The sequence below is a fragment of the Narcine bancroftii genome, chromosome 14 (assembly GCF_036971445.1).
Source record: "Narcine bancroftii isolate sNarBan1 chromosome 14, sNarBan1.hap1, whole genome shotgun sequence".
Lineage (NCBI taxonomy): Eukaryota > Metazoa > Chordata > Chondrichthyes > Torpediniformes > Narcinidae > Narcine > Narcine bancroftii.
Window position 1 is genome coordinate 26,609,622 of NC_091482.1, and position 16,270 is coordinate 26,625,891.

A 16,270-nucleotide genomic window follows, 5' to 3' on the forward strand; every position below is an offset into this window, starting at 1 on the left:
ATGGATATATTTTTTTTTAAAGAATATATGGAAACAGTTAAAGAATGGCAATCACAAGAATTCAGTGAAATAAAAGAAGAATAAAAAGTGCAGAAGAAAAAGTGATTAGATTAGAGATGATCATGACAGATATAGGAAAAAGAGTGGACAAGGTGGAAGAACGAGAAACAGCCATAGAAATGGAAGTAGATGACTTAAAAAAGAAATTAGAAGAATCTGATAAAAAAAAGTTAAAGAGACACAAGAGCTGTTAGCTTAGAAGATAGATATAATGGAAAATTATAATAGAAGAAACAATATAAAGATAGTGGGCCTTAAGGAAGATGAAGAAGGCAAAAATATGAAAGAATTTATAAAAGAATGGATCCCCAGGGTCCTAGGAAGACCAGAATTACAGGAAGAAATGGAAATAGAAAGGGCACACAGAACATTAGCCCCTAAACCACAACCACAACAAAAACCAAGATCCATTCTAGTAAAATTCCTAAGATATACAAAAAGAGAAAATATATTGGAGAAGGCAATGAAGAAAATAAGAGAAGACAAAAAACCACTGGAATACAAGGGTCAAAATTTTTTTTTCTATCCAGATATAAGTTTTGAACTCCTGAAGAAGAGGAAGGAGTTTAATGCAGCAAAAACGACCCTATGGAAAAAAGGTTATAAATTTATGTTAAAATACCCAGCAGTACTTAAAATAGTTATTCCGGGGCAGCAATACAGACTATTCTCGGATCCGGAAGAAGCACGAAAATTTGCAGAACAACTACAAAACAGACAGAGAGATGAAGAGATGTAACAAGAACAAAAATGACAACAAACTATATGTATGTGTGTATGTAGGTATATATATATATATATATATGTATATGTATGTATGTATCTAAGAAGGGAAAGAAAGGGAAGAAAGGAAGTAAGGAGGGAATTAAGAGAGTGATCTTTGTTATATATAAAGATTAAAATCTTTTCTGGGGGGGCTGGGTGGGGAAGAATTACAGTCACTGCGAAATCAGTTGTCGCGAGTGAATTCGCAAATCCAAATGGAGAGGGGAGATGTGGTTGCCCGACAAGGGACAAAGGGCAACTCAGGAAGGGGAGGGGCTATTGGGGGTTAAAGGAATTTTAGATATGAGAATAGTGGAAATATTTTATGTTTTAGAAATGTTGTCTTATAATGTGTTCAAAAAAAGAAAGCAGAAATGGATAAGAAGGGAAGGTGGTGATGAGGAAACGGAAAGGAAAGATAAACAAAGTATGAAATGGCTATGTTGAACTATATGACTTTAAATATTAATGGAATACATAACCAAATCAAAAGGAAGAAACTGTTAAATTTACTGAAAAAAGAAAAAATTGATATAGCATTCGTACAAGAAACACACTTAACTGAAGTGGAACACAAGAAATTAAAGAGAGATTGGATAGGACATGTAACGGCAGTGTCATATAATTCAAAAGCCAGAGGAGTAGCTATATTAATCAGTAAAAATGTACCAATCAAAATAGAAGAGGAAATAATAGATCCAGCAGGGAGATATGTAATGATAAAGTGTCGGATATATTTGGAGTTTTGGAATTTACTCAATGTATGTTCACCTAATGAAGAAGATCAAAAAATTATGCAAGATATCTTTTTGAAGATAGCAGACACGCAAGGGAACATACTAATAGGAGGGGATTTTAACCTTAATTTGGATTCAAACATGGATAAAACTGGAAAAAAAAGCTAACAGAAAGAACAAAGTAACCAAATTTATAATTAAATCGATGCAAGAAATGCAACTTTTGGATATATGGAGGAAACAACACCCAAAGGAAAAGGAATATTCATATTATTTGGGCAGACATAAAACATATTCAAGGATAGACCTATTCCTGTTATCAGCCCACATTCAAGGGAGAGTTAGGAAAACGGAATATAAAGCTAGACTATTATCGGACCACTCACCCCTATTATTGGCAATAGAGCTAGAGGACATCCCACCAAGAATGTATAGATGGAGATTAAACTCCATGCTACTTAAAAGACAGGATTTTAGAGAATTAATTGAACGACAACTTACTCTAACAAACCTTTCCCAATTTACCTCCCAAAAACATATCTATATACTCTGTCACAGTTCCCATGCAAAAATATTTGGACAAGTGTAAAGCTAATGAATGATGAGTACCTTATTACAAGACCCAATCTATTGTGCTCCAATAATATTTTAAAAATAGTTTTGAATCTGGCTAAGAATAATCTTAAGAAGCAGTGAGGCTTTTCACAGATTTAATTTGATCATCACATGCTGCATTAGGTCAGAATATTTCAGCCACGCTTTTAGATTTACTGTCAAACAGTTTACATCCCATAATCTAATCTATATTTTACTGCTAAACAGAATTAGCAACATTTTTATTTGTTTTGCAGGTGGCTATGGAATTCCATACAGCGCTGGTAAGTTTTTTAAATAATGTTTTCCTATTTCTGAAGATAATTTTAAATTTGCTATTCTGTCAGCCTTACTATTGCAACATGCTATTTTATCAGATTATATCAATGAAAGGTGGAAAGCTTTCTGCAGAATTTCTGTGCAAGTGCTTAGTTATATATTTCACCTGTTTTTGACAAATATCACTATTAAATATTATCAACACTATTAAATATTGAAACAAGGCTCACAAAATGCACTGACAAACATTAAAATACAAAAAATAGAAAATCACATATGGAATGCGTTTGCCAATGTTTGCTGCTGGTTGACACGCTCCAGTCCAATGGTACACAATTGACACACATTTATAATTGTGAAACACGAAAGTCTGCAGACACTGTGATTGTAGTAAAAACACAAAAACGCTGGAGGTATAGCAGATCTTGCAGTGACCATAGGACATAAGGATATATAACCAACAGTTCAAGGTACCTTGATGCTGCGAGACCTGGTGAGTTTCTCTAGCATTTCTGAGTTTTTAACACATCTGTAATTCTATTGTGTTAATGGAATAATTAATAAATAAAACACAATAGGGATCACAATCAAAAAGTTAGAAATTGCAGAATGCTGGAAATTCTCTGCAGTTATCAAATGGAGAGAGAAAAAGGGTAATAATTGAAGTATGAAGGATGACCTGTTATCAGATACAAATTATAGGGATAAGAGGGGACTGTGAACTTTTAGTCAACCTCAAACATTATCTTTTGTTCTGTTCATGGGTGCTGCCCTATTCTCTTAAGTGTTTCCAGCATTCTCTGTTTTTATTTGTGCAGAAATTGTGATGTACTTTTAATGCAATTGATTATATTATACAGTGCTTGACCTGTCGATCTAGAATATTCTTATTCTCGAAATGTTAGAATTTGAATTCAATTTTTAAAATTCTGAAAATAAAAGCAAATGTGACAATAAGATTAAAGTGATTTACTATTGAGAATGAAGCCTCATTGCCTAGAAATTAATTTGTTTGTAAGTACATGGTCTAAAATGGTGCAGCATGTGGAACCAACTACTTGTCTCATTATTTCGTGATTTTCATATACCTCCTGTAATCATCTTGAACATGGACTTGTGTGACTAAGATACACAATCTTTTCACATTGGCAGATGTTAAATGAGAATAATTGGAGTCTGGCATTCCAGTTGAAACTAAACATTGCTAATCTGTGTAATGCCAATGGAAAGTGAAGAATGAATCCAACTCTGGCACAAGTCACAAACTTCACAAGCAGCAGAAAGAGTATATGGTGACTCTAGGAGCCATGACAATCAATGAAGGTTAACATAAAACACAGAGAGCTCAGTATCAGGAGTGATGTCATGAGGACCTGGTCCACTGCCAGAAAAGGTTTGGTGATCTCACATCTGAGATCAAAGGCATCAGTAAAAGTGCCATATCATTATACCATTGCAGCCATGCACATAATTTATTCCTGATAAGCATTTTCAGCTATTCAGGCCAGATGGTGCACAAATATGTGCAGTGCAAGGCCTTGGAGGTCTATATTTTCAAGTGAAGCTGGCATGCAACTACCATTATAAGAATATCTAGAGAAGAGTTCTACTACATCTAAAAGATGTGTTCAGTGCATGGATGGTGTCATTGAACTTTATTACTGAAGTATTGAAAATAATAGTGTACTTATATATCCTCCATCTTGAATCCTCTTGACTCTCATACCACAGAATGCATTTAGATGAAACATTTCTCTCTTACCAGCCTCCCTTTTAATCATGACCAAATTCTGTATCTTTATCATTTCAATTCCCACATACCACCAGCTGGATGATGTCTAAGAAAAAGGCAACACATTTGAACTACTGTTCAAATCCAGATACTTTCTGGAAAATAGAGGGTAGTTTTGATCTGCCATGAAAAGTCAAAAGACTCAAGTAGAATGCAGCCAGGTAAACAGAACCTGACTGTGTAAGTATCAGCCTCTCAAAGAATTGACTTGTGACTATAAGTAGTTAGCTGAGAATTTGGATAATTCATGGACATAAATTACTGGAACATTTTACAGCTAGTCACAAACTGTGCCTAACATACTTGGAAGTATGGGGAAGTCTATTTTCTATATACCTTGCAGTGAATATCTTGGATCAAAGCTCATAATTATTAGCTTATTCCTTATTGGAAATAGAAATTTTGTTTAAAACAATTACAGTGCATTATATAATTGCAGGCATTAAATTCATCACCAAATCATGGCAGAATCTAAGCAACATAAGAATGCAACCTACCAAACAAGTGTTAAGTTGCCTTTATCAAGTCAAATTAAGTTTATGTCATCTGATTGTACAAGTACAACCTGACAAAACAGCATTTGGATTTAGTTAGAATCAGTTTTGAGAATGTCATGGACTTCTGGAAATGTATTGTTCCATGTATTGCTGGGAATGTTGATATCGCAGGCATGGGAGAAGCAAAAGCTATACAAAGGTCTAAACTCCCAGAACCATTTTTCTGACACTGTCCTCACATTCTCACAATCAGAGTCTGGTTTAATTTATGAAAATGTGGTGCAGCTCGCATCAAGACACAAAGCCATTTCCAATTTACTTTCAAACTTGACAGCAAACTGCTCAATTTCATATGAGCAACGAATCACAGTTTGGGGGCAGCTAATTCAGAAGTTCAACGTAGAACAGGCACAAGCATATTGAAGATGGTCATTGAAGGAATTTTTGGACATTATCAGTCAATGTCAATTGTTTTAAGACTGAAAAAAATGCTTGGCATATTGATTTAATTGATTCTGGTTTTTGTGATTGGAGATTGATGTGATCAGCAACAGTATGATAACAACAATGTGGATTCACATATCTGCTGGATTCTTGCATTGTCTGCATTTGCAGCTCGACAGCTGAGCTAAGATCAACTTGTTTCTGTAAGGTACTCCCATAGTTTGAAAAGTTTCCAAGTAACACTCAAGATTAGTTCCACTCCTCAGAAGGTTTGTGAAAGGCAAGATGCACCATTGTTGAGAAGAGCTGACTCAGCCTTATTTGACATTCGTCTTCACTGATATTAGCTTTGTTGAGGATGAAACCAAATAATAGGGCTCGTTACTTCACTAGGATACTCATATTACATGCCCATTCTGCTAATCTCTGTACTGCCTGTAAAATGAGTCAAACTGGTTCTCAAGGAGATCATGACCTGGCCAGAAAATGCCACAGCAGTGTTGCAGGACTGTTTTGAAAGCACAGATTAGAGTGGATTCAAGGAGGTGGCTACCTATGATCACCACATCAGCATTGATAAATATTCAATCTCAGTGGCTAGCTACATAGGCAAGTGCATTGAGGATGTTATGGTGATCAAAAAGGCAAATCAGAAACCATGGTTACACGCAGAAGCTTAGGAGTTGTTCAGAGCTCGTGATGCTGCCTTCAGTCAGGTGACGAGAACATTAAGATCAGCAAGGCTGAACTCTTATGTGCCATCAGGAAGGCAAAGTGGGGATATGCACAGAGAATCCAGTCACCTTTGTGACACTGGCAACACCAGGAGCATGTAGCAGAGTATTGAAACTTTCATTGACTTTAAGTTGAACCTACTTGTCAGCAACAATAATGCCTCCCTTTCTGAGAGGTTGAATACCTTCTTTGTGTGATTTGATGAAAAAAATGATGAGAAATCAAGGAAAGGACCATCTCCCCCTAAAGAATAGGCACACTGCATAGCTGTGGTTGAGATGAAGAGAATCCTATCCAGGGTGAACCCAAACAAAGCAGGAAGACCAGACAAGGTTAGTGCTGAAGAACTGTGCAGTCCAGCTGACGAAGATCCTAATGGACATCTTCAACATTAAACTGCATTAGTCCACTGTCAACACAGAATTCAAGTTAGCCACATTATCCCACTCCCAAAGAGAGTGACGATAACTGGATTAATTGTTTTCTGCCCAGTGACTTTGACCATCATGAGGTGCTTTGAGTGACTGATAATGGAAAGCATCAAATCACATCTTCTGGTAACATTGGACTTGTTCCAGTTTCCCTACCATTCAAACTGGTCCACAGATGAAGCTGTAACCTTGGCTCTCCGCTATGTCCTGAGCTTCATTGGAGATTGATGCTTCATACATTAGGCTGTCATTCATTGAGTTCAACTTAGCGTTCAACACTATCATACTTCAGAAGCTGGTGGATAAACTGACCTCTCTGGGACTCAACACCCCTCTCTGCATATAGACTTCTTGACTGAAAGTCTACAGTCAATTTGGGTTGGCAGCAAAATCTCAAGTCAGATCAAGGTGTGCACTGGTGCACTTCAGACTGGATGCTCAGCCTGTTACTGTTCATCCTGCTGACAGTTCAAGCAAAATCATTCATTTTATGGATGATACAATAATAGATGACCTTTTTGGCACAATGATTTCACGTCATAGAAAGTATGTTGGAAAGCTTGTCAAAGGGCGCGAAAACAACAACCTGAGTCTCAATGTGAACTAGACAAAGGAGATGATTGTAGACTTTGGAAAGATGATTTTGCCCATGAAGTAAGAGCGAGGGCCACGAAATTCCTTGGTGTGTATATAATGGACAACCTATACTGTACCTGAAGCACCTCCTCATTAGTAAGAAAGGTGCAGCTACACCCTAAGGAGGTTGAGGAGGAAAAAGAAACCAATTCCCATCTTAAATTTATAGGAGCCCAATTGAGAGGGCTCTGTCTGGCTACATCAATGTGTAGCATGGTGGGTGCAAAACAATGGACTGCAAGTCAATACTTCTTTGCTTGGCTTCGCGGACGAAGATTTATGGAGGGGGTTAAAAAGTCCACGTCAGCTGCAGGCTCGTTTGTGGCTGACAAGTCCGATGCAGAGAAGATCACTGGAGCCTTGCTTTCCTCTATTGACAACATTCACCAGGAGCATTGCCTAAATAGGGCTCAAAGAATTACTGAGGATGCCTACCATCAAGAAGGAGGTACAAGAACATCAAAATCAGAACTGCCACAGGCTTTAAAGTTGATGAATGATATCCTGTAACCTTTGGTCTTTTATGGAGCAATGAGTAAATTATTCCAAAAAATTTATGTATAAATGTGATTTTTATATCGATGTATGAGCAATGTAGTTTTCCCTGGTTGTATATACTGTATATCAGTAGTTCTAGACCTTTTTCTTTCAACTCACATACCACTTATGCCATAGATGCTCTGTGATTAGTAAGGGATTGCTTAAGGTGGTATGTGAGTGGAAAAGGTAGGGTGAGAATCACTACTCTAGATCCAATTGTTACTGAAATACTTTGCTTGAAAAAAATTGTCATTGGCCCATTTCATTTGGAGTTATGAAACCTTGCACATAACGAGTCAATTAGGTACGATTAAAACAGTGGTTTTCAAACTTTTTCTTTCCACCCACATACCACCTTAAGCAATCCCTTACTAATCATAGAGCACCAATGGCATAGGGATTACTTCAAGTGGTATGTGAATGGAAAGAAGATGGTTGGGAACCACTGTTGTATATAGTCAAATGATAATAAACTTGAAATTGAACTTGGGAATATGAATGATAAAACTGCAAACATCATTCACAGGGCACATTAGACCATATATGCAAGTATTTAATCACTTGTTTTACAAAAATTCCTGGTATTTAACAAGGTTGACCATTTTATTACTAGCCCAGATCAGTCAATTGTGTTCCAAAAGCTTTTCATAATTAATATACACAGTAGCCATCACAATCCATTTTGTGAAGTATTTGCCCATGCTATCATAATTCCTTTAAGAAGCAGCCTATTATAATGCCATCTGATATACAAAAATGTTGAATTTTCTTTTGAGTCCACAGTAAGATGCACAATTGAAGAATTAAAGTGAAAATAGTATTTTCTTGTCTTCCTCTGAAATTTATTATATAATTTCATAGGATTTGAACAACTTTCTTTAATATTGAATATTTTAGAAGTGAAAATTGCTTGAAATAATTTTATTAACATCCACATTGATGTTAAACTTTATATGTTGATTATCTCCATCGTAACCTCTCAATCCTCCATTCTTTCAGCTGGATATGCAGCTGCCAAAGCTGCTAAATATGCAGGTAAATCCTTTAAACATTTTAAACTCATCAAAATGTTTCTACATTAAAAGGAAGTATTTGGCTGGTGTTCTCTAATATATGAGCGAGTAATTAGTGCCACAGATTCAAAGAGTGGTAGTGCCTTCACCAGTTCCAAGCTTTTACTCGCTACTACCCTTTGGTTCATAAATGCTCCACCATGTTGTCCTATTTGCATATAAATAATAAGGGAGAACCTGTAGACAAGGTGAAGTACTTACAGTTTTATTGCCAATCCTCTCTTTATAGAGGACAGGTTAATATACTGTAGGATAGTATAAACAGTCAACATGTGAAAATGGACAGATAAGTGGCTAGTGAAACTTTACTCAGGGCTCTGTGAATAGATTTTGGAGAAAGAATGAAAAGTTGTTGAGTTCATTACACAAATTTTAGGACATTAAGAAATAAAGTGGAATCTTTGTCTATATTAATAGAGACACAGAGTACAAAAGAAATTGAGATTTGCTAAAATGTTATAGAACAATGGCCAAGATCTAGCTGGGTCATTGTATTTTTGGCATCACATTTTAATAAAGATATCAAACTCATAGAGAAAGCACATAAGTCATTTACTGGAAAGGTAAAGGAATGTGGCACTTCAGTTTTGAGAGAAACTGAAGCTGAGGATGTTCTGCTTTAGCAAAAAGACAATAAGAAGAAAGTAGAGAGAACTTTTGAAATGTTGTTTTGATAGTATAAACAAAAAGTAACCTGAATAAGATGATTGGCAAAAGAACAGGTTGCATGAGTACACTTTTTTATTGTTAACTTGTGATCTGGAATGTGGGGTAATGGAACAAATTCAGTGTAATGTTTGAAAAGTAATTGGGATAAGTACTTGAAAAAACATAATAAACATTACAAGATTATAGAGGAAGTAAGTAAAGAGTGGAATTAATTAGAAAGCTCGACCAAAATGCCGGCAGAGGTTTGTTATGATTTTTATTTCTTTAGAATTCTATTATTTTATGAATGCAAAGTTTTCACCAAATATCCATGTGGAAAACAGATGGTGAATTCTTGACCCTAAGGTCAATTGAGAATTTGGCCTTTTTTTGTAAGTGTATTAACATTTTTGGAGAAAAGCAGTAAGAGGGAAAAAGCAAGAGATAAGAGAAGAGAGATTGAATTGGAAAGAGGTAGAGAGGGAGATGAGAAAGAAAGAATGATAGAAAGAGGAGGAAAAAAGGAAAAGGAAACAAAAATGGATGGAACTGAATGAATGAGTGGAGGAAATAATTCATCCACACTGTAGTACTCACTCTGCTTGTTTCTGTAAAAGGTGGAAATTGATAAAGCTATCTCACGGAAGAGAACCACAATAATCTCTCTTATTTAGGGATGCATTGTGTCAAGACATAATATTATTAATAAGAAGAGCAAATACTAAAGTAAAGTGAATGGTGAAATAGACTCATTGGGGCAGATCTGCTTTCTTCCGTTACTTGGGAATGCCTTTCATCCTTGTAATTAATTTCATATTGCAGACCTTGTATACATGCACTTGGAGAATACTTGTGGGCATGGTGTGGTGCTTCAAATAGTCTTAAGTGCATCCAATATTTCTACAGGACACCATCTGAAATGTTGTTATATTTCCCACCATGCCTCATATTTACTTAATCAAATTGCCTGATTGTCAAATCCAGAATCCCAATAATAGAATAAACATCTTTTTCACATCAAAGATGCTTTCCACCATCACCTTTAAATAACAAAACAAAATTGAATTTTTGGTCACACTCCAGATTCTATTGTTTCAGGTAATGAAAGTGTGATTCATGTTTTTAGCAATAGCAAAATGTATTTCACAGTAATATTAACATCACCTGTGAAAATATAGATGATTTTACCTCTCCTGTGCTGATATTCTAGGTGGTGTTCCAGGCAGAGTTCCCGGGGTTTCAGCTGGAACAATTCCTGGGGCTGTTGCAGGTGGCATTCCAGGGGGTGTTCCAGGAGCTGTTGCAGGGGGTGTTCCTGGTAATTTTATCCTTATAACATTTTTGATATATTTTTGATGCTTTATTGTTTGCAGTTTTTTTTTACAATTAGCTATACGTTCTTTGCATTTAGATGTCTTATAAATTTTTTTTCACTGTTGCTGTTATTTTACATATATAATCTGGCTTGATACACGACCAGAATGGAGTGAATTCCCTTCTCACTTATTACTTACATTTTTTATGGAAATGTTTATTGAAATGTATATTATTTTTGGTTCCAACTTTAGCAAATATGTGCTTTGCCCCTCAAAAGTGCCCCTCTTTCTGTTTTTAACCAGATACAGTATATTATTTTACAAATACAGCTTGAATCTGTACTCATGAATTAATTAGCCTGGTACAAGAACAGAATGAAGTGAGATTTCCTAGAGAAGATAATAATGATAATGAGTTTATTGTCAGACACATTGTACATATGCACCAAAATTCTTAATTGCAGTGGCTGAATGGGTACTGTAACCTTACAAAGGAAAACTGGAATAGTAAATAAATATTCACAGTAATCTTAATACAAAAAATGTGACTTGTAATGCTGCAGACCATCATTTTCTGCTGTCAGAGCAGTCCTTGATTAGTGTACCAAGGGGAAAATCAAAAGTTTGATAACTGTTGGATATTGTTTTTAGGCTTCTGTATCTTCCGCCCAAAAAATGAAGTGAGCTTGTGATCAGTGTGATGTGAGTCCATTATGATGTTAGCTGCCTTCTAGAGGCAGAGCCTCACATACTGTAGATGTCTGCAATAGATGGGAAGTCAGAGCCTGTGATGGACCTAGCTATAATTGCTTGCTCCATCCACATCCTTCTGTGTTCCTGGGCACTTGAATGACTAATCCAGGCTGTGATGCAACCAGCCACTATACATTCCACAGTACACCTGCAGAAGTTTCATAGAGTATCCAACAACATGCCAAATATCCTTGGACTCCTGAGAAGAAAGATTCCCCACCTGTCAATATTTGAACCAACAAAATCTTATAAATTAGATTCTCAAGTTTGATAGAGCACTGTTATTACCCATGTAAATATTTCTCATTCATTTTCAATGCAATATAGAGCCTTTTGAGTCTATTATGCCAGATGGGAAGGATACTTTGAATTCTAGGTGGAATGTTTCTTCAGCATTTTAAACTAATCCATTCCATTGAAGTCAGTAAAAAAAATTATATAAAAAAAACAAATGACAAAATACTTTATATAAAATTCTGTGCCTGCAAAGATTTTAATGTTGTGGCACATAGTTGGTAAAAATTTCAGGTCAGGATTGTAGATTTTCTTTCTTGGAGGACATCAGTGGAAGGATGAGCTTTTTAGTTTAGATTTCTGGTTTTGTGATCACAATTACAGAGACACTAAACATTTTATTTAAATTTTCAAACCACTTTGTATAGCTTCCAGATTCAAAATTCCATTATTGTCATGTAATAAAAACAGTGCAATATTACTTGGAATTGCTTTCATCTGCCATAAGGCAGGTAGATTCACCACCAGCAGAAATTGCCTGAAGCACCTCTTACAGTCAGAGAAAGAGAAGCAAATGAGAGTGCCCTCAGAGTCCCTGAGTATTTGTGGATTAGCCTCCACCATTGTTGTAACCCCCAGACCACACAGAATCCAGTCTAGACCATTAGCAGCCTGAGCTCCAGACCAATATGATCAGGAAACCTTCAGCATCCTCTGCATTCTCTTGGATCTCGGCTCCGATACCTGGTACTCCTCCAGCATGTCTTGTGCCAGCCTCCAGCTGCTCGTAGACTATTGCGAGTCCCTTGACTGCAGTCACCTTGTAGCCTGCTTGGGTTCCTTACCTTGAGTTGCCTGTGTATTCTTCAGCCGCAGAACCCCCTCTATCCCATCTATAGCTCACTGTGGTCACCGTTCCATCAGTCAGGGGGTGGGGGGAATTGTTCTACCCATTTTCTGGTGCCCTGTGCCAGTCCTCTGCTTCCCCGGAGTCAGCATACCCTCATGGCTACTGCCCGTTCTCCATGGATCCACACCACCACCACTACAGCGAAGGCTGTAATTCAAACATGATCTGTGTATCTGTAAGGAATTAACAAATTGTTGTTTCAGTTGTACTGGTGATCTTAAAGATGATGATATTTTTCCATTTGAATTTGAACAATTGGTCATAATATAGAATATCCTCTGGAAATAGGGGAATAGTTGATCATCATATTATTCATTATAACTTGTCATTGTTCTATGATTGCAGGTGGATATGCTGCAGCCAAAGCAGCAAAATATGCAGGTTAGTCTCAATCCATCTGTATCTTGGGGAAACCAATTCAAGTAAATCTTCATTTTCAAAATTAATAATGATATGTCTCTGTTGAACCTCAGTGATCATATTCCTTATATTTTCCTCATAACCATTCCATAGAAATGGGAACACTTCACAAGTTAAAATAAACTGGATCTACCTATTTCTGTTTCTCAGTGTTGACCTTTGTCATTGCATTTGATTCTGTATTGTACTTTGGTGCATTAGATATGATGCAACATTTATGAGCATGTTACATTGCTGTTATTGATACAAATTGGTTCTATAGGACATTCATGGGATGTAAAACTGAAATATGTTCATATTTTTCATCATAATGCATATATTGATGTGGCCAGTTCTCATGATTGTCAATTCCAGAATATAAACAATTGAACAATTTGCTCTTTTCTGCACTGATGATTCCTATCATCTCATTCGACACACTAAGGATTTGTTCAAACAGTAAATTAAAGCAGCCATTTATCCTTGTCATTAATTGGTAGTCTGAAAAACAGTAAGTTGTTATTAGCCTCGACATTATATTATTCTATGAGTTTTGGAGAATACATACATAATTGTATCTCTTGTGTGGCAATGTTCCAGGCACTATTCCAGGAGGGGTTCCAAGAGCTTCAGCTGGAGTTCCAGGTGCACCAGGCAGTGTTATAGGAGGTGTTCCTGGTAATTTGTCAAGTTTAATGACATATTCAGTGTATTTGGATGTTGATTGAAATGCTGTATCAATTTTCTTAATTATTTAAGATGTCCTTTTCCTAATACATAATTTTCAAAGATTTCCACAAAATATGAATAGAGTGATGGAGTCACATAGGATGGAAACAGACTTTTCAGCCCACCAGGCCCATATCCCTTTCAACCCAACATCAATGCATCTGTTAAATTTTTTTCTTACATTGCAATAGTACGTGCTTCAACCACTTCCTCTAGCAGCCCATTCCATACACCCACCACCCTCTGTGTAGAAAAAAAAGTACCCAGCAGGCTTTTGTTAAATCTCTCCCCCTCACCTAAAACCCATGTACTCTGGTTACTGATTCCGGTACTCTGGGCAAAAGACTTTGTGTTCACCCAATTTATTGCTCTCAGTATTTTGTATACCTCGATTAGATCACCTCTCATCCTCCTGCATTCTAAGGAATAAAGCCCTTGCCTGCTCAACTTCTTTCTCTCTCTCTATAGCTCAGACATCCATGTCATTGCAACATCCATGTAAATTTTCTATGTGTTTTTTCCAGCTTGACAACTTCTTTCCTGCAGCACCGTGACCAAGACTGAACATAATACTCCATGTGGAGCCTCATCAATGTCTCATACAACTGCATCATGATCTCCCAACATCTATACTCCGTATTCTGATGAACACTAATGTACCAAAAGTCTTTTTGATCATCCTATGCTATCTGTGATGCCCCTTTCATCATACCATATACTTGAACTCCTACATCCCTTCTATTTACTATGTAGGTCTTACCATGATAGATCTCCCAAAATTTAACACCTCACATTTCTCTGTATTAAATTCCATCAACCATTCCTCTTCCCACCTGTCCAGCTATTCAAGGTCCTGCAGTTATCTTTGGTAACCATCTTTACTTTCAGCAATACTAAACACTTAGTGTCATCCACAAATTTGTTTATCATGTCATGTTCATTTACATCTAAATCATTAATATAGATGACAAACACCAATGGGCCCAGTACCAAACCCTGTGGCACACCACTAGTCACAAGCCCCCAGTCTGAAAAATAACCTGTCACTATCACACTCTGCTTTCTTTCATGAGCCAATATTCTATCCATTCTGGTATCTTGAACCTCATACGATCTACCCTTTCATGATGAATAATGAAACTTCAAACACTACTACCATAACAATAGACGATAACAGTAAATGGTCGGTTGATGCTTTTTATCATCACTTGCTGAATTAAATTTAAGTTTGCTGAAGTGTCTATTGGACTGAAGAGTTCTGCTGTTAACCCAGCAAAATAGATATCAAATCAATTTGTGAGTGGTTCCAATTTTGTGGGTAATTTTTCCCACCCTAACATTAACCCTAGCCCTAACCCTAATGCCTTTATTTTGATAATCTTGTGCTATCTGATATGCAAAGGACTATATATCTCTGTGCACATGCAAAACATTTTTCTAATTACCCCTGAACTAAGGAGGGGTGACTACAGAATAAATTTTGGCTAGATCAGGTAGAAAGGCAGATTTTTTTTCCCTGAAGTAAACCAGTAGAGGTGACTAGTTTTTCTGGCTATTTGCTGGCTTTATGTCACCACTAGACAGGCCATTTTATTTTAATTCAGATTTTATTTAATTACTGAAATTGAATGTATTTCTTCAGTCACGTGGCAGGATACAGACTCTGAATTAATGGTTGGACATTTGACTAATTAGGCTATCATACCCTTATAGTAGTTCTGTCTGTCCTCAGTAAGGATAAATTGTGCATATCACAAGTAGGAAATTAACAGATGAATGTTTATTCCACTTGTAATCTTAACTATTGTTACTTTGTTAGTTAAATTTGAGCATGTTTCATTAACATTGAATGTTTTAGAAATCCATCTCCTCTAAATTTCTGTATAGTTCATCTCTATAAAATTACTGCTGTATAGTCCATTTCTGTAAAATTATTTACTATTAAATTCCTTCACGTAACTTGTTACTTCTCTTCACTGCAGATGGTTATGTAGCAGCCAAAGCAGCTAAATTTGCAGGTAAACCTTCTATTTTCCCCAGTTCAATCAAAGCCTCGTGCATCTGGGGAAACTAATTTCGACAGATTTTTCATGCTCATTTGTTTCCATGTTTCTGCCAAGAATTAAATGATAAAGGGGGTGATGTATTAGCAAAAAAAAAGCTCAGTAATCTCCCTGGTGAAAAGATGAAGGGAACATGCTATCTTAGATCTGGCCCTGTGCAATTTTGTAGTTAGGGGAACTGTTAGAAAGAATGAGTTTCTCATATAAATGGGGGGTACAATAGTTTGTCCAAAACCAGTGTATTATGCCTAAACAAGGGAAGTAACAAGAGGATGAGAGAGGAGTTGACCATGATGGACCAGGAACACAGGCTAGATGGAGAGATGGTTGAGGAACAGTGATTTTTCATGGTGCTCAACAAAGGAATATTCCAGTTAAGATCAAGGACAGTAAGGGTGGGAACAGCCAGCACTGGATTACTAAAGAATTCAAGGAAGGCATCAAACTAAAAGCTCATGAATACAAAGTCTCTAAGAGCAGAGGGAAACTAGAAGATTGGGGAAACTTTTAAGAAGCAAAAAAGAACTACAAAATGAACAATAAAGAAAGAGAAGGAAGACTATGAGAAAATATTAGCACATAATATAAAAACAGACAATAAAAGTTTTTATAATTATATAAAGCGCAAAAGGGTG

General features: G+C 36.4%; 1 protein-coding gene across 11 annotated transcripts in view; it reads left to right on the forward strand.

Annotated features, from left to right (window-relative positions):
* Positions 1-16,270, forward strand: part of LOC138749782 (elastin-like) — a 270,705-nt gene that overhangs the window by 55,185 nt on the left and 199,250 nt on the right. For all 11 annotated transcript variants that reach the window (XM_069911641.1, XM_069911643.1, XM_069911638.1 and 8 more), the window contains exons 8-13: positions 2,414-2,440; positions 8,510-8,545; positions 10,442-10,549; positions 12,790-12,825; positions 13,444-13,521; positions 15,555-15,590. In XM_069911641.1, coding sequence (XP_069767742.1) covers positions 2,414-2,440; positions 8,510-8,545; positions 10,442-10,549; positions 12,790-12,825; positions 13,444-13,521; positions 15,555-15,590 — 321 coding nt within the window. The remainder of the gene's footprint in view (positions 1-2,413; positions 2,441-8,509; positions 8,546-10,441; positions 10,550-12,789; positions 12,826-13,443; positions 13,522-15,554; positions 15,591-16,270) is intronic.